The sequence below is a fragment of the Python bivittatus genome, unplaced genomic scaffold, assembly GCF_059951505.1.
Source record: "Python bivittatus isolate LINGU-HERP-01145 unplaced genomic scaffold, Pbiv_v1 ctg000220_np1212, whole genome shotgun sequence".
Taxonomy (NCBI): Eukaryota; Metazoa; Chordata; class Lepidosauria; order Squamata; family Pythonidae; genus Python; species Python bivittatus.
The window spans coordinates 27,725,037-27,747,113 of record NW_028277048.1 but is presented as its reverse complement, the minus strand read 5'-3'; the positions used below and the strand labels follow the sequence as shown (position 1 = coordinate 27,747,113).

Genomic DNA, 22,077 nt, shown 5'->3' with positions numbered 1-22,077 from the left:
GTCTGCAAAAGTTTGCTCTTCAGTGGAAAGTACCTTTTGAGATTTGTGGAAACAGTTTTGTGTTAACAATTATAATGTTTGTTTGATGGAGGTTTTAAAGGTCTGATTCTGGCAGCTGTTGATGGTACTAAAGGCATGTCAGTGAGAGTTTGAGGGGGTTCTTAGTGCCAGGCAGGATAAAGCCATTACACTTATGCAGCTGACACTACTCCACAAGTATGAGAATATTCACCTGAAACGTTATTTAGTTTTTTCCCAGAATAATAACTGAATGTGGCTACTTTATCTTTTGGTTTCACTGGAGCCTTGTGATCCTTTGGAAGTGCGCCAAACACTGCATTATGATGCCTAGAATAGTTAAGAGCCCTCAGGGTGAATTTGAGAGAAGACATTCTAATGGAATGTCTTTCTTCCCTCTTTCTTTAGCAAATGCCAGGGCTGAATTCTAAAATGCCAAAAAGAAAAAGAAAAAAAGCTGTATCTTTGCAATGGGTGATTTTTTAAAAAGCATATTTCCATAATAAATTAAAATGGGCAGTTTTTACAGTGGCTTTAGCAAGAAAAACCAAGTATTTAATCCAAGAGTTTAACCCTAAAGAAGAATAAACGACAGGCACAAATCCCAATAAAAAAATAACTTTGTGCAAATGTAGTATGACCTAGAAAAAAATACTTTTAAAAAGGTAATCCTTGCAATGAACAATGGAAATCCCAGTATCCTAAGAGCTGTTTCGTATCATCCTTCATTTCTACGTGGTACGTTCCAGGGCTTGTGTGCTTTTGTAGAATATCCAAACTAGCTCCCTTACTAAGACTCCTAATTCTACAACCCTTGTGTCTACACAGTGGTAAGGACAGATTGGATTTGGTTGCCCAGGTGAATAGTGGGAGGAACTACAAACTGAATATGAACTTCTAGCTTCCCAACCCTCGTTTGTAGATACCATTCCTGGGGATGGCTTAAAGAAAATGAGTGAAAATTGGGGTGTGACAGCCTCTGGAGGATTTAGCTACAGCCAGCTTTCCTCTCTGGGTTACCAATCTTCTCAGGATAAAGATCAGTGGCATCTTAAAAGACAAGTGGGCAATTTATGTCAGTATGGGCTGTATGACCTTGGTAGACATATGTTTGAGGCTGCATTGGTAATAGACAATGCTGGAGCCAAAAGATGGGTAGGGTCTCTTCTCTCTTCCTGCTGTTCCCATCCTTTTCTCCAGCTTCCTCCCACCCAGCAAGTCACTGGAACAGGAGAAGTTTTCTCTTGCCAGAGATCTGAACTAACTGGTAGCATAGGGCTTTTGAAGGCCAAGGACTTCCTGTGTTCCTTGGAGTGGAGTTCCTCGCCTACCCTCAGAATAGGATATTTTCTTCTCCAGATTGTCTTCTCCATGAAAATAAGAGGTGGGGATGGCTCCCTCTTTTCTTTGGCCATGGGGAGGGGGAGACCTCTAGGAGCTGTACTATGAATTAGATTACTAAGTTGGGGGGAAAACAGAAAAAGGCAACACCATGCAATTTCTGTATTGGGACTAGGAAAACCATGGATGTGTTCATGAAGTCACCAGGAGTCAAGCTTGACTGAAGGAGACTTTACTTTTTAATCCCAGTAGCCTTGGGGAAAGCTGATATACAGTAGTTAGCTTCCTGAACCTGATGTAGTCGCTGTTATGAATTCCCTGGGGATTTTAAACCAATTCTGAGCCATCCCACATGCTTGACTGACAAAATCTTAAGGGAGTGAAGTGCCTAATCCTTGTTACCCTATGCGTTGCACTTTTTATTGTGCATTTCAGCTTTATTAATTTATAATGACACTCAATGTCACTATGGTGAGACAAAGTTTGATTTCCTTAGTGACATGCCATAGAGGTGGCTGGATGAATTAACTATAAATTGCTAGTGCAGACAGCTCATCCTTTTCATAATAGTTGTCACTGGCTGAGATTTTCGAAGCATTCATGGCGTTTATTCTGATAGATGCAAAAAGCAAGCAGAGTTTGCTTTTCCTGTCTAACTGACAGTGGACCTTTGCATGGTTGGTGACTATCTGAGGTGGAGGGAGACAAAAGCTGAACAGGGAAACAAACATCAGGTGGAGCTTAGCTGGACTTGCATTGTGACACATGCATGCCAGTGGCCTACCTGACTCACTTCCTCTTGTGTGACAGTCCCCCCCAACCACAGCAATTATGGCTTTGGGATGTACTTGTGCTTTTGACATCTCACCTTTCTGGTTCTCCTGTTATACTGGTCTGTCAGGTTTTGGAATTCTTCTGTCCTCTTCTCCCTGCTATGAGTGCCTATAAATGCAGCTAAGGAAAAACATACCGAAATATGAAGGAAGAGGAACTTTGTGAGTACTCACTAGTGGATTTTCCTTCTTCTGAAGTGGGTACAGGCACTAAGATGAAGACAAGGAAGCTAAAAGGCTGTAATTTGAGAAAACTGCCACTTTTGAACTTGGAGAAGAGACTACTTCCTATATTCCCATCCCCAATTCCCTATGGAGATTGCATAACAAAATTGAATTGCTTCCTCCTCACTGAAAGGGGACCCGGTGGCTCTGTGGCATCATCTGTAGCGATCCTCCCCACCATCAACTCAGACCTGGCTCATGCCTAGCAGCCACACCAACTGAGGCCCTGCCTGCATTCTGCCAATGGATGGCAGTTGACCTCTGTTTAATCAGCTGATCATTCCTTCCTTTCCTCATGGCAGTGTATGTTTCTGCGTCCTGGGAGGGTTGAGTGAAGAAAGCAGGGACCAAGATGTGCTGCGTGTGGTTGGAGACTGGAAAGCCAAAACTGAGAATGGCAAGGAGAAAAGTGTAATTGGGCTGAATGGTCTAGTAAACAGAAATGAAGCAAAACAACTTATCAGTTTCTGCCAATCCACTGATTTCTTCTTTGCTAACACAGTGTTCAAACAACTAAACTGATGGACATCACCAGATGGAGTACACAGCAATCAAATTAAAAATATTACTGTATTCGTACAAAGAGCTGTTATAACAGCAAAGACAGGGCCAGAGGCTGATTGTGGAAGTGATGGTGAAGTGCTCATGTGCAAAGTCAAGCTAAAGCAGATGAACCAAGGTAAGAGGTTTCCATTTATGATCTTTTCCCCCACTTCCTTGTTTTATTGTAAAACATAAATAATACATTGTATTTATACAGTATTGATTAGAGGTTATTAACACTCTAATGTTTAGCTAACTTAAACCTTTAAGGTAAAGGAGAACTTTATATAAATCTTAACTATGATTTCTAAATGTCAATGTTGATAAGCATAAAGTAATTTAAATTTTACATCCAAAGCTAAATGTGGCATTAAAAAACAACTGCAAAATACACCAACTATTGGTTAAACAATAAAGTTTCTGGCTTAAGCTTAATACTTAATACTAAGATCTTCACTGTATTGTTACTTATTATTGTTTGTGCATATTAATGAAAAAAGAGACAAAATAAACAGACAAACAGCTATTTGGTTTCTAAGTTCCCCCTTTTTGTGCCTCCACCAATGTGTGGTATTTATAAGTACTGTATTTAGGCCCCCTCTGAAGCCATACTGTAAGTGTTTATATTTGTGATGCTGTGTAATATATTGTATATATGGGAACCATTCTTGCTTGATCCATAATGATATCTTGACCCACCATTTTCAATGAGAAAATCAAGTATTGCTTTGAAATCCTGAATGTCATTGACAGAGAACCAGAGAAACGGTGGAATGAGATCAAAGAAGTTGTTAAGGATGAATGAGCAAAGAGAATACAAAAGACCAAGAAACAGAAGAGAGCAACTTGATGTCAGAATAAACCGTGGAAATTGCCAAGAACAGAAGAGAAACCAAAGCCAGGAAAGACTTTGTTCTCAGGAAGGAACTTAACAAAGAATTTCAGAAAACTGTTAGAAGGGAGAAGAAGCAGTATTATGACACCCGTAAAGATAGTGAAGATGGAAACAGATAGAGGAAAATCAAGGAAGAACTTCCAAAAGATCTCTGCACTGCGAAGGAGGTACCAACCTTGAGTGAACAGATAATACTTATTCAAAGAAGATCAAACAAAGATGGAAGGTATATGCTGAAATTCTATACAGTAAAAATGTTGCCATCCAAGATACCTTAGAAGATATTCCCTGTTTACAAGAACTCTAGTACTACAGGATTAAATCAAATCAGCTGCCTGGTCACTATCAGCTTGGATGAAATATCTACAGAAATATGTCAAACAACAGAAAAAGAATGAGTAAAGATTCTAACCAAATTATGTCAGCAACTATGGAGAATGACACAGTAGCCAAAAGATTGGAAAAAGTCAGTCTACATACTAATACCAAAGAAAGAATACTTAACAGTATGTGCAAACTATTGCACAATGTCCTTAATTTCACATGCTAACAAAATAATGCTTAGGATCATCCAACATAGATTAGAGCCTTACATGGAACGGGAGATGCCAGATATTCAAGCTGGTTTTAGAAATGACTGAGGAACAAGGGCAAAAAATTACAGGGGTTTTTTAGGATATTTTTAAGGTATGTTTCTATTTTAATTATTTATGGATTTTAGCCATTGTTGAAGGGATTAGTGTTTTTTCCTTTTTGTTATTGTGAGCCGCCCAGAGTCACCCGCTGGGGGAGATGGGCGGCATACAAGTTTAACAATAAAAAAAATAAACTATTGCTAGTGCATGCTATATAATCAAGAAAATCAAAGATTACTAAAAAGAAGTGAATATGTGCATCATTGATTATAGAAAGGTGTTTGATTGTGTTAACCATATCAAGCTGTGGAATGTGCTTAGAAAAATGGGAATCCCAGAACATCTCAGTGTCCTCATGCAAAACCTACATAGGGACAGGAAACCACAGTCCAGACAGATCATGGTAAGACAGACTGACTCTGGGTCAGCAAAGGAGTGAAACTAGGCTGTAAACTCTCGCCTTATTTGTTTGTTTGATTTCAAGGTCACCTGAATCCAGAAAGATTTTGGCATCTTACAAATTTAAAAGAATAAATAAGAAGGAAAACATGAATGCCAGAACAGAACCTGTATGCTGAATATATGTTGAGGGAGGCTGAATCGAAAGAAGATGAACATGGCTTTAAAATTGGAGGAAAAATATCAACAGCCTATGCTATGCTAATGACACTACTGTGATAGCTGAAGATGCAAGGGATCTGGAAGCTCTAGTAATTAAAGTTAAGAAGCACACTGAAAAAATTGGATGAAGGTTAAACCAACCAAACTAATAACAGCAGGTACAGAACCAGTCTTATAAATGACAGTGAAGATACTGAAGTGGTAGGTACATAGCTTCTACCTTTTAGGATCAACTATTAACAGTTAAAGAAGCCAACACTAAGGAAATATGCTATCAACTAGCACTTGGTAAGACAACCACTAAGGCCTTGGAAAAATATTCAGATGCCATGATGTGTCTTACAAAGATCAGAATTGTGCAGGCAATGGTTTTCCCTGTGACACACTATGGTAGCAAAAGTTGGACTTTGAAGAAGCAGGAGAGAGTATTTATACTTTTTGAATGGTACTGGAGAAGACTTCTAAGAATACCATGGATAGCCAAGAAAACAAAGAAATGTGTCATAGAGCAAATCAATCCAGAGTTCTCACTCAAGGCACAAAGGACTAGGTTCAAATTATATTTTGGGCACATTATGTGGAGATTTAACTCTCTTGAGAAGTCTACAATGCTGGGAAAGATGGAAAGAAAGAGAACAGGACAACTGGCAATAAGGTGGATGGACTTGATTCCAGTAGTGATAGATGTACCATTGGAAGACCTGAAGAGTTAGGTTGGGGATAGATCATCCTGGAGGCAATTTAGCCATATGGTCAACAAGAGTTGACACTGACTTGATAGCACATAATCAATAATCAATAAGGAAATCTAAAGGCAGAAAACACTGTTTTTTTCAGGAACTGAATATGAGAAAGAAACATTACTTTTCATGAATTACATAATTGTTTCCTTGTCTCCCAATATCAATTACTACAAATCTGGAAACTCAATTTAGTTAATCTGTTTGCTGTTGAAACTTCTCAATTTACACCAAGGCTATAGGAAGCTGCTTCTGAAGCTGGAGTTTTTACTTTGGAGGGGGCAACTCATCTTTAGAATTTCCTCCTGCTGCAAGCCAACAATTGAAGCTTTTCCCCTGGTGAAAAGAAGCCGAGGTAAAGATAATAGTGGTATTGGAAACTAAATGCTATGCAGGATGGAAAAAGTTGAGTATGTATAGCTTTCAGAAGAGAATGCTGGGGGAAGACTGATACCAGCAATGGCCCTGATGCCATAACAACACCCTTAACTAAATTGGGGGAGGAGATGTAGTATATTATGGGATACCAACAAGAGAGTCAGTTGACCCATTCAACTAACCTGAAGGGGATAGACTTATCCCCAAATAGACCCTGTCTTGCATAGGGATAAACCATGCAAGTCACCCTTACCATGGGAAACACCAAACCACAGTTGTCCTGTTTTGCCTATTTTGTTATCTAAGAAAAAGAGTTGGGCAGAAAGAATAGCTTAAAAAAGCAAGCCTCTTTGATGTACACTTCCCTACCAATACTTGGCAACACAAATACACATTCCAAACACAGACTGGCTACAGTGCTCAAGCCACACCTACTTTACCTTGACAGTCTTGACAGTCCTTTCTTGCTGCAAGGGCTCATGGAATACTTGAAGTTTGGCAGTGCTCACCTGCTTCAAGGTGCTTCAAGGGCTCAAGGGGCTCATGGGATATCATGGTTTGTGTCTAAGGACTTTATTCCCAACATACAGCCTTGACTCAAGGTAATTGTGTGCTGGCAGAACCACTGCTAAGGAGATTTGAATGGGAAAGGGGGCTGCCTGGGTTAAGTGGGCTCTGTCAATCTGAAGAGTTGTCAGTCACATGAAGAAAAGTTACACTTCTCACAGAGCGTGAGGCATGGAATAAAGGAACAAAGACTTCAGTTGAATATTAGGAAAAGCTTTTGAACATAAGTGTGACTGGATAGTCGAACTGATTGTCTAGGAAGGAGTGAACGTTCAGGCTCTATCCCACTCTGAGTCTACAATGGCTCTGTAAGTGTTTTAAAATCTGCCTTCAGCTGTCAAGGGCAATCATGAATTAGGACAAATACTAGAGAAACTGAAGTGGGGATTCATCATGAATCATGTTGAAGAGACTTCTTTAAATAAAAGTAAATAAAGAGGTTAAGTTCACTGACAGTTTCATGGGAGTTTGTTTTTTGCTTTCAGAGCCAGAATGGCTTAACATTACTAGTAAATATTAGAAGAAATGTTGAGTTTAGGAACTTCTCGCAATTCCTTAATTATTTACATGTCAATTTCATCATCCTTCTTATTACAAATTTGTTACAAATTTAGTGCCCCCTCCCCAGTAATTCCTGAAATGTTCTATCAATTACCCAAGTGCCACAGCACAAAAAGCATCTCCAGATAGTTGACAGAAGGAAAGAAAAGAAATGGCTGTTTTATAAAGTTCTGGACTGCAGTGTGTATGAAATATCTAAGTTGTTGTTGTTGATCATGATCATGATCATAGTGTGGGGAAAATACATTTTTTGGGTGAAGAAAGTAAAATTCTAGAGGCTTCAGATGAATGGGAGCACCTTAATAAAATTGAAACATAAAAGAACGTGCAGCACCCTTGAAGCTGGTGTGAACTACCAAGGCATCTGTCTTGAAGAATGATGTGTTCTTCCTGGCATTTGGCACCTTGAACTGGTTTGTTTCTTCTCAGTAAGGCTATTGTTTTCCTTGTAGATAGTAGATAAACAGGGGCAGAAGGTTACTTGAAATCTATTACTTACTTATGCATGCCTGCATCATCATATGAATATGTATGTATGCATCCTTTTCCCTTCCCCTTTCCTGAAATGTATAAATATCAAAGTCTCTCTTTTGTCTGCAGGGGAGTGTCTCCCACTATTCCTTGGTGGGGTCCCCCTCCAGTACGTATTGTCTAATAAGCACTGCAGTGAAGCCTTGAATATTTTGCATTTGGGTCCTGCATTTTGATTCCACAGAAATCCCAATTCCTTCTTAATTATTTACGTCAGTTTCATCATTCTTCTTATTACAAATTTGTTGCAAATTTAGTGTCCCCCCAGTAATTACTGAAATGTCATATCAATTACCCAAGTGCCACAGCACAAAAAACACCTTCAGATATTTGACAGAAGGAAAGAAAAGAAACGGCTGTTTTATAAAGTTCTGGACTGTAGCGGGTATGAAATATCTAAGTTGTTGCTGCTGCTGCTGCTGATAGAAATAAATATTACCAGCACTGCCTCACCTACAACATGAACAGAGGGAAATTGTGGCCTCCTAGATCTGTGTTGTACTACAACTCCCATCATCTTGACCACAAATTAGGCTGACTGGGGCTGATAGGATTTAGAGTCTAACAATCTCTGGCAACCCATGGTTTCCTGGTAATAAACAGAATCAAGGGCAGATGCCAAGGAAGAGAACCCAGCTGTTCCAAAGGGGAGCACTAGAATGATCCTAGGGAGATATCATTCACAGCTGTTTAGAGGGACTTGTACTTTGAGGGGGTGGCTTCTACAGCAAGACACTAAGTCTCTAGTAAGTCTGCCCTAAGTTATATCTTGGATTGCCACCTAAAATAATTTTAGTTGGCAAAGTTATTCCCAAAATGCTTCTATTGCCAGTAGGCATTCATTATATGAATAGTAATTTACTGCTCCCATAAGTCAAGTACTTCATGAAACAACTGTTCGATATATAGGACGAAGGAAATGCAAGCACTGTACACTTTGAGGGCAGATAAATTGCTTTCCATATATAACTTTTGGCTGATTTTGGCTTGTTAATTGTTTGGTACATGCTTTGGAACATGCCTTTTATCTTTACTCCAGAGTTAGCAAGCTACAATAGTCTGCTATAGTAAAATTTCTAGCCCTGTGATTGCCAGTCACAGCTTTGAGAAGACTAAATACACCAGACTTCAAAACTTTGAAACAAATCTCATTTATTCATCTATTAAGACTGAATGCAATGACAGTACATTGTCTCTCACTAGCCTATTATATCATGTGCAAAGAGAAAAAGTGAGAAATTGGGGAGGCTCATAATCTGGGAAATAAAAAAAAAGAAAGTTAAACATTAAGCTCATTTTGTTATAAAAACCATTAAGAACATTACTTATACTAACAAATGCTGAGGTACTATATTTTTAGACTACATATCCTATTTGCGGTTGTCTGCATAATGAAATACATCTTATTTAAGGCAGAAAGGAAAGTAAGTCGGCTGGAAAATCTTTTGATTTTAAAGAGAACATAATCTGCTTTCATGACATGTCAGTAAAAAAACTGAAGCAATGGCAATGTATCTGACCAGCAATATGATGCTAGGATAAAGAAACACACTGGACATAGCAAGCTACTTCTGAAGAGCCATTAATTAATAGGTAAAAAAAACCCCAAACATCTCCAGATTGCTAAAATGTTACTATGGCTGAGCGTAAGGTAAAACTGTTCAGCTAATTACTTAAGTTTATGTATTGAAACTATTTGGAAAGGCTATGAAACTGAAGAGTTGGATGACAGATATATCATTCATTTGGTAGAAATGTTGTAAGACGACAGCCATGCTAGTCTATGTGACAAAGGATCAAGAGGAATCTGGTAGCATCTTTCCTGCCTACAGATTTTATTAAAAGCCATAAGCTTTTGTGAGCTACAGCTCACTCTATCAGATGTGATAGATGTGGCTAGACTGATATTTCTAGATCTAGAAGAACAAATAGTGCTGTCTATTTGAATGGGTTACCCAACTCCAGTGGAAATTACTCAAATACATCCTTCTGGTCTACAGGAAGAATATTTTCAATATCCTTTCAACATCCCTTCCACTAAAAATGCAATAGCTAAGCAAATAAACAGAGAGCCGGATTGGTGTAGTGGTTAAGGCACCAGGCTGGAAACCAAGAGACCATGAATTCTAGTCCCACCTTAGGCACAAAGCCAGCTGGGTGATCTTGGGCCAGTCACTCTCTCTCAGCCCCAGGGAGAAGGCAAGGGCAAACCACTTCTGAAATCTTGCCAAGAAAACTTCAGGGACTTGTCACCAGACGTCAACACTGACTCGAAGGCATTAAACAAACAAACACATCAACTATTTTTGTCACCTTTCAATGAGACCCCAAAGCTTTCTGAACCTACTTCCTTAAATCTACCTCATGGTAGGACTAGCTTGAGGGACTCAGCACTGTTGAAGAGAATATAGCAGGATATGTGTAAGGAACAATCCAGGTCACATCTGCTATCAGCAATAATTATCAGGAAAGAAAGAAGGTTTCCATGGTTGTTTTCCAAAAAAATATGAATTTGTAATGGTGGGGACATAAAGAATATTAAAATTAAACTCTTGGAATGTGAAACCGGTTCTTCTGTATAATACTGATATTCTGAGGGAAATTGTTTAGCGTAAAAACCTGTTATACAGAAGCAATAACTAAGCTTTTATTTATTTCAGTTGATGAATAAACTGTTGGAAGCAGTTTGTCTTTCATCTATGGTCTCAAGTTTGGGGATCCGGAAGCTCTCTGAAACCATCATCCTCGTTCCCTTCCAAGCATGACAAGGCAAGGACATTAGTGACAGGATGGATCCAGGATGTTGTTTGTGTCACATGGCTAGAAAACAAACCAACAATTATTCTGATAGATCAACTTCAGATCTTACGCGCCGATAAAGTATACCAGATATTTTTGAAAAAAGCTAGCCTGAAGTTATGAAAAACTAACAGTGTAGTTCCTTGATAAGTGAGACAGATTTACTGAACAGTGATTCAGTTGTTCTGCCAATTAAAAGGTGAGGAGGGGCATGCATTTCAGTATTAAGAAATATACAACTCAGGGATTTTTTAAAAAGCACATTCATTTCTGGAAGTTGAATAGCCACACAGATATTAATTAGAGGAAAGAGATTTGAATAGTTCAGTTGGAAAAGGACCAGCTGCCATAGAATTATCTTTCCCATCAAAGTTAACATTTCAGAATTTCACACATCATAAGTATAATCTCAGAATTTGACCCAAGTATTATCTGACATGTGCCCATTACATTTCAACAGCCATCATGCAAACCAGATCTACAGCTTTATTCATAAATGTTGGTTCATCTTCATGAATGATTATTTTAATAATGGTTTAATTTTTATATTTTACACCAATAAATAGAAATAAAACTTACATTGCCCCTCAAAGAAATAAAATAGTGTGATATCCTCTATCCCAGTGTTTTGCATAAGACATTCCTCCTAGCCCATGACTCTAAGCTAGATTTAGACCACGATCTACCTGTTGGTGAACATAGGCATTGACATGGCTAATTCCAATTTGGTAGGTGAAAAGCAACTACTCCTATTAGCAATGTACAGAGACAGTGAGACTAATCCATTTTTGTAAACCCACTTCACTGTTCCCAGCTCAGAAAGTACATCTTAATCCAGTTATAAGCTTTATGCTTAATTAAGGAGAAAGAGCTCCTCTTCCCAGCTAGGATAAGAAGAATATTGAATAACTAATAGTGAATTCATTCTTTGAGTATGAATCCTTATGTAGCCAAATTGGCACCAATCACACAACACACATGCACAAATGTCACGGCTGGCTGGCTGGCATTCTAAAGAAGAGTATGCCATGCTGTAATCTCTTTCAGCAAGTGCCACATGTATTAACCTAAAATGAATTTATACCCTCCTAATCCACTTGATCAATTTAGGCAGAAGATCAGAGAATATCTCAATTGAAATTCTGTTTCATTAATAGATGTCTATGCATGCCAATTAACTGATCTGAAAAAGAAGTTATTCCTAAATAAGTATATACAGGATTCCATTCTACCTGCCCAATTTAATCAAACCAACTAAGGTAACAATAGGGACCTACAACTTTCCTTGTATAACTAATGCCTTCCAGGTGTTCTCCCTTCTTTGTGGCTGAAGAGGGATGGAGTTCAAAACATCTAGAAAACACCAGGTTCAAAGTTGTACCCTTATGTATAAGGGCTATATACAGTATACGTAAGTGCTACAAAGAGAATTAATTGGTATGTTTCTCAACAGATACTATAAATACTGTATATAGGAACTCAATATTAAGGAAGAAAGGAAGGAAGACTATGCAAAATATAGAAAAGTCTAAGGAAAAGAAAAGCAGGAAATGAGAAAGGAAAAGGAAACTAAATCTAGTTTACACTAACATCATTCACTATAGCTCTTTTCCCCATCTTTCTATCCTTTCAAACCATCCTTTCTTTCACCTCATCTAAACACTGGATGGTCTCCCCTTTAAATTTATAATCTCTCTCTTTTTGAACATCTCATGAGCTCCATCCAACTAGGACCTTCTCATTTTCCCCCTTCCTCTTAACCTATTCACTCCTCCTCCTCTTATGCAATTTGGTCTTCATAATTCTCTGTATGATCAAACCTGAATGTATTGGTCACTCATTTTTATATTCACTCCATTTTTATTCAGCACTGATTCATTCCTGACAATAACTCTTCTGTTTTTAACCACACAAAGTATTTCATTAAGTATTCCATTTCCACTGCATCCAACTTTCATATTTCTCCTCACATATTCAACTCTCACATCAATACAATAGCAGAAGCATGTTCTTATACAATTAGTTTTACTTGTTTTAATTTTCATTCCTAGCATATTACCAACATTTGCACATCTTAAAATTTTTCCATTCCCCCAGAAAAGGGTACAGAAGTTAATCTACTTGCTGCTTATAAATTGCAATGGTTCACTCCATTTTTCCTGTCAATCAAACAATCTACCTTGGTCTTTGATACATTAATTTTCAGATCTGTACTTCTGTTTCTATCACATAATCTATGTAACATTTTCTGCAAATCATTAGCATTCTCAGATATCAACACAGCATTGTCTATATACAGCATTATGCATATATTCATGTCCACAACACAGATCTACTATTTATCATAGGGATTTTGATATCTCTGTTGTACAAGGGAAGCTTATCTTATTCCTCGTTCAGTGTTGAACCTCTTGCTTAAGAGTTCCTTTTATTTTCACACATTTCTTGCCTTCTTCATATATCTCTCCCCTTAGCAACATAATATTTTTCCCTGGAACTTATTCATTCAAAATATCCAATTTTCCCCAAACTAATCTTTGTTTTTTCCATTATCACCATTCACTAGAGTAACATGCGACTATAATCAATCTATCAATTCCTACTTCCACACACAATTGCAAGGGTTGAGCCTGGTGACCCTGACCCTGCACATAAGCAGGTGGAACATGGATTGTACTGTCATGGCTACCATCTTCACTTTTTTTTTTTTTTAACCATAACCTGTAGACACCCCTGATAGCATTAGCTATTTGTGATAGCAAAAAGTAATGTCAGGTAGCTCTATCCATGCTGGAGAAAATGAATTAATACTTGTACCCACAAACTGCTATCATTTGCTCTAAATATTTAAATTTTACAAACACTGTAATGCATTAAATTTTACACATTATTTTTGTCAACAAATATTTTTTTCTACATATAACCAGATCTAAGTCCATGTACCATCTATCACTCAAGAAACCATCCATAAAACATGCCACATTTGAAAGAGAAAAAAATAGTCTTGGGTGGCAAAGGATTTAGTGATGAGATAAGTGGAGACAAATCTGGCAAGAGAAACAAATTGAAAGTCAATAGATTTCTAGTATGTGATAAATAAAAAGCAATATTCAACAAAGAGAAAATTACATTATAGTACAATGACTTCAAAACTGCAAAGGTAACTACAAAATGAGGCCAAAGAAAATTATGTGTTTTCTGCAACATCTATTTAGTCAGCAGTAATTACTTGCTTAATTATTAACATTTTATACATTCAACAGTGGCTTTGCTAGTAAGACTAAATTGCAGTTATATTTAAGTGTTGAGGTGCTTGATTTAAGCTTCAATGACCATTATTGCACAAGTTATTGGAGGACTCATTTTGATTTTGCTATTTTGAGGAAAAGATAGTCTGCATTAGGGAGGGGTCAAAGAAGATTAAGGAGAAACTCTTCCATGTGGAAATGTGGCAAAACGGGTGCCAAAAAAAGCCAAACAGTATACCTAACCTTTTAGAAAATACCTCATGTGGGACCTTTGGTTTATCTCTTCCTCATTTAAAATTTGAAAAATTCTAGGCAGAGCCTGTGGTAAAACCTATCGACAAAGTCCCCAAGTAATATTCTATGCTGATTTTAAGAGCAATGTAAAGAAAAAAACTATTTGCCAGATGTACTCACTTTCCTGTATTATCTTTTTATTAGAGGTTAGTTTTCTTCATATCAAAGCTATAAGACAGAGTTAGGACAGAGATATATTCTATTTAGTGCCTTTTCTGTTATGGCACCTGCCCTTTGGAACCCCCTCCCACCCAGGGCTAGGTTGGCCCAGACCTTCTTGGCCTTTTGGAAAGCTCTTAAGACCTGGCCATTTTCCCAGGCCTGGAGGTCAGGAGGATGGTTCAGCCCAAATGGGTTGGTTCCTACTTTCCTTGGTTGGCATAGCATGCTTGTCCTTGCTTTCGGCTACTGTTAATTTTGTATAGTTTTTAAATTTTGTTAGACGCCCAGAGTCACATCTGCAAGATGGGTGGACATACAAATAGTAATAATAAAAAAGATAAGATAAAAACTTCTTTCTTCTTTTTAACTGGTCTTGGGTCAAGCATGCCTTCCATTTTCTCTCCTTTCCCTCCCTGCAACCGTGCATATAAACATTCTCCTTTCTCGCTGCTATAAATAGGGTGTTACTGGACTTTGCTTTTATTGCACAGAACTGACAAGGACACTATAGTTGCCTTCTTTATGGCCATTATTTAAGCAATGCTGCCTCTCTGCTTCTCACCCTTTAATACAATATTGCTTATTCTCATCATCCTTGCCCTTTCCACCCCTCCATTACTGAATACACTTATAAAAGCTGTCTCACAGGATTCTTACTCTATGGATTTGTCAAAGTGGAAGCAATCCATAAAAGCTCTGAAAGAATAAAAATGGTTGCTTCTAAAGGTACTGAGCATAGTTTGATTCCTTTATTCTGTGTCTACCCTAAACCAAGCATCTGCTCATCTGGGAGGGAATCCTTTTTCTTATGTTTACCTTAATCTTTTCTCCACGTTTTCCTCAACCCCTTCCCTGCGCTACATTGCTTCTTGGCCTTTGGGCTAAAATCAAATGTAGTGTAGTATCCCTTTGCTACATTTTTCTCTAAATTTGTTGCCTGACTATTCTGTAAAATCCAGTTATCTTTCATTTTCTGTGCAAATTACCTGCCTCCCCCCCCCCCCCAACATACTTGCCAGAGTCACCACAGCCCTTGGCTTTAGAACTCCCAGCTAATCTACAGCTTCATTTATTTGACTTCTCCCAACCCAAACACTCACCTTCTTAAAACAATGGGCTTTTCTTTCTTTTCCATTAAGGAATCCAAAATTGCTATTCTGAATTGTTCCCTCCATTCCCTCCTACCCTCCATTCCTTAGTTAGCAATATATATTAGCCAGTGACATCCTTAATGTGCCTCCCAAATATAAAAATTCAGATGCAACCCACAATTAAAAATAGCATCTTTAATTCTAATATCAGATCTTTTAACATGAATTTAATGTTTGAAAAGACTGGACAACTAATCTGTTAATACTTATTTATTCTAACTCTATAATGAGGAATTCTATACATTCTTCAGTTTTGCTTTAAGATTTGGAAACCTGATGTGTTATCTTAACAAACTGTAATTCTATGTAGAGTTAAGCAGCAGAATGATCATGAACACAAAAATCCAAGCTGAAATGTCTACTCAACCATAAATTCATTGCAGACCTTAAAATTATTTGCTAGTGCAGACACCATTTCAATAATGGGGATGACTGATGATGTTATTGATGATGGTGGTATCCTTTTTTCTTACAGAGTAGTTATAAGTATTGGATTTGTGAAGTTGTGAAGAACTTTGAAAACTGAGGGAGCAAAGATGCAACAGTAGTGAACAAAAATTCCAAAACATATTTGGACCTTTTAAGTTGTACTGATTTTGATGTGAAAGAAATAACAAGTGCCCAATGGATCACACTTGTATGAAGTATTATAGCTAACAATTATTACATATAGACTAGCTTTGGTAAAGCTATTTTAAGCTTGAATCTCCTCATCTATGGAAGTAACTGAGTAATACTGGTCAAATCTATCTTTCAGGGTGGCTGTTGTATGCTGTGAGTATAAAATAATACTCTAAGCTTCTTGGGGAAAGGATGTACTTTAAGAGTTATAAACAAACATGTTATTGTCTTTAAACAGAACAAAATGCTGATGTTGTCCATAGGATTAAATTTTCATTGTCTTAGCCATAATGCTTTTACCTTTCAGCTTTGCTGGGGATATACAGTCCAAAGAAAGCAGAAGAAAAAAACCTGAAACAAGTACAGTAAATCTCCTTCTGGAGCAACTGGAGAGACAGTTTGAAGAGATCCAGAACATGCCAACATTTTGAGAAGTTACTTATTTTTACAATCAAAACCAGATGGTTTGACCTTAAAGTCAACATTTCTTTTAATATCTTCTGTTTATTTGGTAGTCAACAGGCCTGGGGTTAGAGAAAAATAGTAGTTTTTCTTGATTCTCAAAGAATTATTGGATATGAAAAAGTATCACCAAGGACTTGTCTTGCTCTGATCCTATCCATCTTCACCTCAGTATCTTACAGAAGAACAAGGGATAAAGGAAAGACAGACCATTATAGCAGGGGACAGCGGGATCAAATAATGTCTAGACATGTGGCCAAAATTCAAAGAACAGATGATAAGGAAGGTAAGGATGCAGGAAGCAGTTTGATGAAGGACTTGTAACAAGTGGCAAAAATATATTCTGAATGGGACTAGACTAGATAGTTGAGGAAGTTCAGAAATTTTAGGATCTAGTTGGTGTAAAGTGGCATTCTGGAGTTTTGTTTAGGTTGCTGGTGGCTGAACTAGATGGACGGGAAGAAAACCAAGGATTGCCGAGAAGTGTCCCAAATTCCTGAAAATTCCACACCACTGTTTTGCACCAGCTTCAGACCTGATTGTTTTCATGACATCATCATCTGTCTGGAAGCTGAGTCAATATTTCTGACTGTGCTCCACTATACAGGAATTTGCAGAAAAGCCAGTATTGTACTATTTTTTCTTTTGAATTGAATTGCTGTAGTCCATTTTTATGTTGTTATGCCAATTTTTTTCATTAGCAAGAATACTCAACTTGCCTATCAGGTTCCTCAAGGCAGATGTGAATTTAGCTGAAGCTTCCCAGAGATTAGAAAAACACAGCTGGGAACTAAATCATCATTATACCTCAGGAATGGTAGTCATTAAAAACAGCTGATTTACTGAGTAGCACAAGGCCAATTCAGGACTTATATCTCTTAACTCAGATCCAGCATGCTTTTCTTATAATCAAAAATCAGAAGAAAGTCTGGTGGCACCTTTTAAGACTTACCAATTTTTATTTAAAGGCATAAGCTTTCCTGAGCTGCAGCTTATTTCATGAAATGAACAGAGTGGCTTGACTGATATGGGATCTAAATATTTATATATTTATATATCAAATTTGTTACCGCCCATTTCATTAAAAAGCAACTCTGGATGGTTTACAGAGAAGATAAAATTAATTAAAAATACAATATAAAAGTAATCTTAAATAAATAATAAATAAATTCCAAGAATTTATGGTAATTGGCAAGTAGTTCAGGGAGCGTCATCAGAGTGCCAGCCACCCCCAGGATTAATTAAAACTCTTATTGTCCCATGCAAGCTGGCAAAGCCAGGTCTTTAGAAAGTCAGGAGGGTAGGGGCCCACTGCACCTCTGTGGGGAGAATGTTCCAACGGGCGGGGGCAACAGCAGAAGGCTCTCCTGGGCCCTGCCAGCCAACATTCTCTCTCTGACGCAGTCTGCAACATGCCCTCTCTGCCTGACTGGGTGGGATGGGTTGATGTGATGGGGGTGAGATGCTCCCTCAGGTAGCCTGGACCCATGCCATGTAGGGCTTTAAAGGTAATAATCAATACCTTGCATTGGACCTGGAAGCAAACTGGGAATGAGGCAGAGGGAGGGGCGGAGAAGGGGAAGAGAGGGTTGTAATGCAGATGAAGGTTCCATGGGAGACAGATTACTGTACAAGTATCTTATCAATTAAAAACTGTAATGTGTTAAACCCACTGTGTTTGTTCAGACCTTCTGAAATAGCCTGAAACCTCTTAATATATATATATATATATTATATATATATATATTATGTATGTAATATATACACACACACACACACACACACACACATATATACATACATACATACACACACACACACACACACACACATTTAGCTGTTTCATGCTCAATTGTGCTGGCAAAGTTTCTTTGTTCCAAAATTGCTCCTCTGAGATCTACATTGGAATGTCCTGGGAGATTAAAATGCTCCACTATTACTTCGCCCTTGTTGAGTCCTGATGTCAGACTTGTGACCATTAATTTTTCTGTGCAAATTCTAGACTGTTTGACACAGAATCCAGAGGTGCATTGCTGGCAGGTGATGGGAACAACCCCAGATGTCTACTTTGCCCCGACTTTTACAACAACAGGACTATTAGGGGCTCAACAACTTCACATAAAAGGTTAGAGGCACCTTCACATGCTCTTCTTCTAATGTGATGTATGCCATCATGCTTGTAAACTGTCTCTCATGCAACCTTTGTCTGCATTACTATACTGTCTTCCCCTACAACAATGAAAAATTGCTTGTGTGCTTTTAATGAACTCCTGTCACCTCCAGTTGAAATGCAGTTGAGAGCATAGCCCTGAGCTCAAAACTGAAGGATTCAGGCACAGTAGATTAAAAGTTACAATGATTTGGGGAATTATAATTGCCATGACAACCAAGACATGTTCCTAATTTTGTTCACTGGAAACAGAACAGTAGGAAATAATTTTAAGACCCTCATAACGGCAGCTATTTCAATACCGAAGAGTGAATGAACAGACTGAAATTTACTTCTTCCACTAATTTTTGTTTATATATGCTAAAGTCTGAATGGGACTATCTGATTACAAACACTTTTGAGAACCTTCTTTTCTAGAGAAAAGATACCTTTTTGTAACTTGACAATAATTTTCCATTGTGGTCTGGATGATAACTGACCAGCACTGAGGGATGACTTCTGACTCATGCCTGTCTGTGGGCTCATCCATATATCCTGTGGAGTCCTTGGAGTTCTCTGGGCTTGGCTGTTTTCTTGCAAACGTTTCATTACCCAGCTAGGTAACATCTTCAGTGCTAGAATGGAATGGGGTTTGCTCTCTGTTTATATACACTGGCATGTCCTGCCAGTGTTGGTGGGGGTGGGGTTTTTGTTTTGTTTTATTTTTTCCTTCTGGTAAAAGGGAAAACTTTATGTCTCTTTTGAATAGTGTGTAGATGTGTTCTTCTTTTCTTCCTCTCTGGTGAATTTTATTCCTTTGAAGATGTTGTTGATAGTTCCATGTGTTTTCTCTAATTGTTCCTTTTTTGTTGTTTTGACTTGCTTCCTTCTCTTGATGTTATTTGACAGTCTGCTCTGTTCTGATGTTGATAACTCTGCTGAAACAATCAACAACATCTTCAAAGGAATAAAATTCACCAGAGAGGAAGAAAACAACAACACACTACCCTTCCTGGATATCCTCATCAGCAGAGGAAGCAACAGCAAATTAGAAACCCAAGGCTATCAGAAGACAACCCACACTAATCAAGTACTCCATTACCAAAGCAACAACCCAACCTCCCACAAGAGGAGCTGTGTAAGAACATTATTCAAATGAGCACAAATGCACTGCAGCAACCCAGAACAACAGAAAAAGGAAACAGACAACCTATACAACATCTTCCAACAAAATGGATACCCACGCAACTTTATCAAAAAGTGCCTGACCACTCCATCTACTACAACACAACCAACACAAGCTATGAAAAGGATCACACTGCCATACATCAGAAACATCTCAGAAACTACAACAGACTATTACAACCACATGGCATCTCTGTAGCACACAAACCAACTAAAGCCCTCCAAAACATCTTAAGCAAACCAAAAGACCCAATAGCCCGAGAAGAAAAAACAGGAGTCATCTACAACATACAGTGTAAGGACTGTAATAACCACTATGTAGGACAGACAGGCAGAAGACTGGCAGAGTGCATCCATGAACCCCAACTAGCAGTCAGAAGACATGATGAAAACTCCTTAATCTCACAACACATGGATAGACTTAACCACAGTTTCAGCTGGGAAACTGTCAGCATCTTAGACCAAGCTAAATCCAAAAATGCAAGGGAATTCCTGGAAGCTTTGTATTCAGACAAGGCAGCCATCAACAGGCACATAAAGATAAACAACATCTACACACTATTCAAAAGAGACAACAAAAAGGAAAACAAAAGACGAGAACATCTCCTCACCAGCAATCATTACCCAGATAAGGAGAGATTAATACCAAAATTATCACCAGACATACAATCAGCAGTAAACAATACCCTAATCAAAGAACTATCAGAGGGAAAACATAAAACAAAACCCACACCCACACCAACACTGACAGGGCATGCCACAGTATATAAACAGAGAGCAAACCCCATTCCATTCTAGCACTCGAGATGTTACCTAGCTGGGTAATGAAATATTTGCAAGAAAACAGCCAAGCTCAGAGAACTCCAAGGACTCTACAGTTCAACCCTGAGCTACACATATTCTCTTCTATTCATCCATATATCCTGTTTGCCCAACTAAGAGTTTGCGGAGGACATGTCCTCACAATGGCACTTTCATCTTGTCATTAACTCTTTGCTGAGGCAGGTGGAAGCCAGTCTAAAATATTCTGGCTTAAAAGTAGTGTTTCTCTGTTATTTGGCAGAAGTCCTCCCGTGAGGATATTCTAGTATATGTGGAGGAGGAGCCTTTGAAGACTGGATATCTTCTGAGCTCCAGTTGGCCTGTTGAGGACCACCTCTCCCATCTGGTTTTCCTTCTGGTTAAATCTACAGTCTCTCTCTCTCTCTCTATGTGTGTACATGACCATGCAAAATAATTACCGCATTTTTCAATAAGACGCCCCCATGTACAAGACAATCCCCACTTTTCCAACCCAAAATTAAGAAATCAATATTTTAAAGATAGTGCAGAACACATTTTTATTTAGTAATTAGTTAACATTTACCTGATATACTTGGTGGGAGGAGGTCCAAACCGTCTCTCTGCAGCTCAATTTCCATGCTCTTTTGCATAACTGATTACATTCAAGCACGAGTGAAACTGCCGATAGCTTGTCTCTGCAAACAGCCTTCCTCTAATTGGTTTGTTCAGCATCAGCTGACGTCAGTTACATAAGGCTCGTGATTGGAGGAAGTCTGTTTGGGAGACAAGCTATTTCACTCGTGATTGGAGGCTAGCAATAGGAGGAAGCCTCTTTGCAGAAACAAAGTATGGGCAGTTTTGCAACCGCGTGGTTCTCTCCTCGGCTGACTTCCTTGAATAAGACGCCCTTCAATTTTTAGCGTAAGGATTTTAGAAAAAAGTATCGTCTTATAGTCGGAAAAATACGGTAATCCTGAAACTATCTAACTGATGACATTCAGTGATGTGCCAACTCCCTTTTTTCTGGTCATCTAATTTGAAGTTCTGGTTATTGTTTATTTTGATATTGTTTAGTACTAGGAAATTTAAAGCCTTTTTTATTTAGTAGTGGACAGTTCTGATAAAAGAGGAACAAACTACATCACCCCATACCCCAGGAACAACCAGTAAATAATATTAAAAAGGCAATTTTAGGAGCAGTTTCAAGCAGTATGTGCCATATTGGCTCAATCTTCTGTCTCCTCTATAACATAAAGCTGCACTGTATGCTCTAAGCTAAAGAAAATTTGCCACATTCTCTTCAGGAGGATTATTTGACTAAAACGTTGATGCTTA

The 22,077-nt window shown here is 38.2% G+C and overlaps 1 protein-coding gene across 8 annotated transcripts in view; it reads right to left on the bottom strand.

Moving 5' to 3' along the window:
* Positions 1-9,035: 9,035 nt before the first annotated feature.
* STXBP4 (syntaxin binding protein 4) overlaps positions 9,036-22,077 on the bottom strand; it is a 102,073-nt gene continuing 89,031 nt past the window's right edge. For 5 of the 8 annotated variants that reach the window (XM_088138195.1, XM_088138200.1, XM_088138196.1 and 2 more), the window contains one exon: positions 9,036-10,708. In XM_088138195.1, coding sequence (XP_087994321.1) covers positions 10,594-10,708 — 115 coding nt within the window. In that variant the 3' untranslated portion in view covers positions 9,036-10,593. The remainder of the gene's footprint in view (positions 10,709-22,077) is intronic. The other 3 variants (XM_088138199.1, XM_088138201.1, XR_015795713.1) reach the window with 2 other exon arrangements.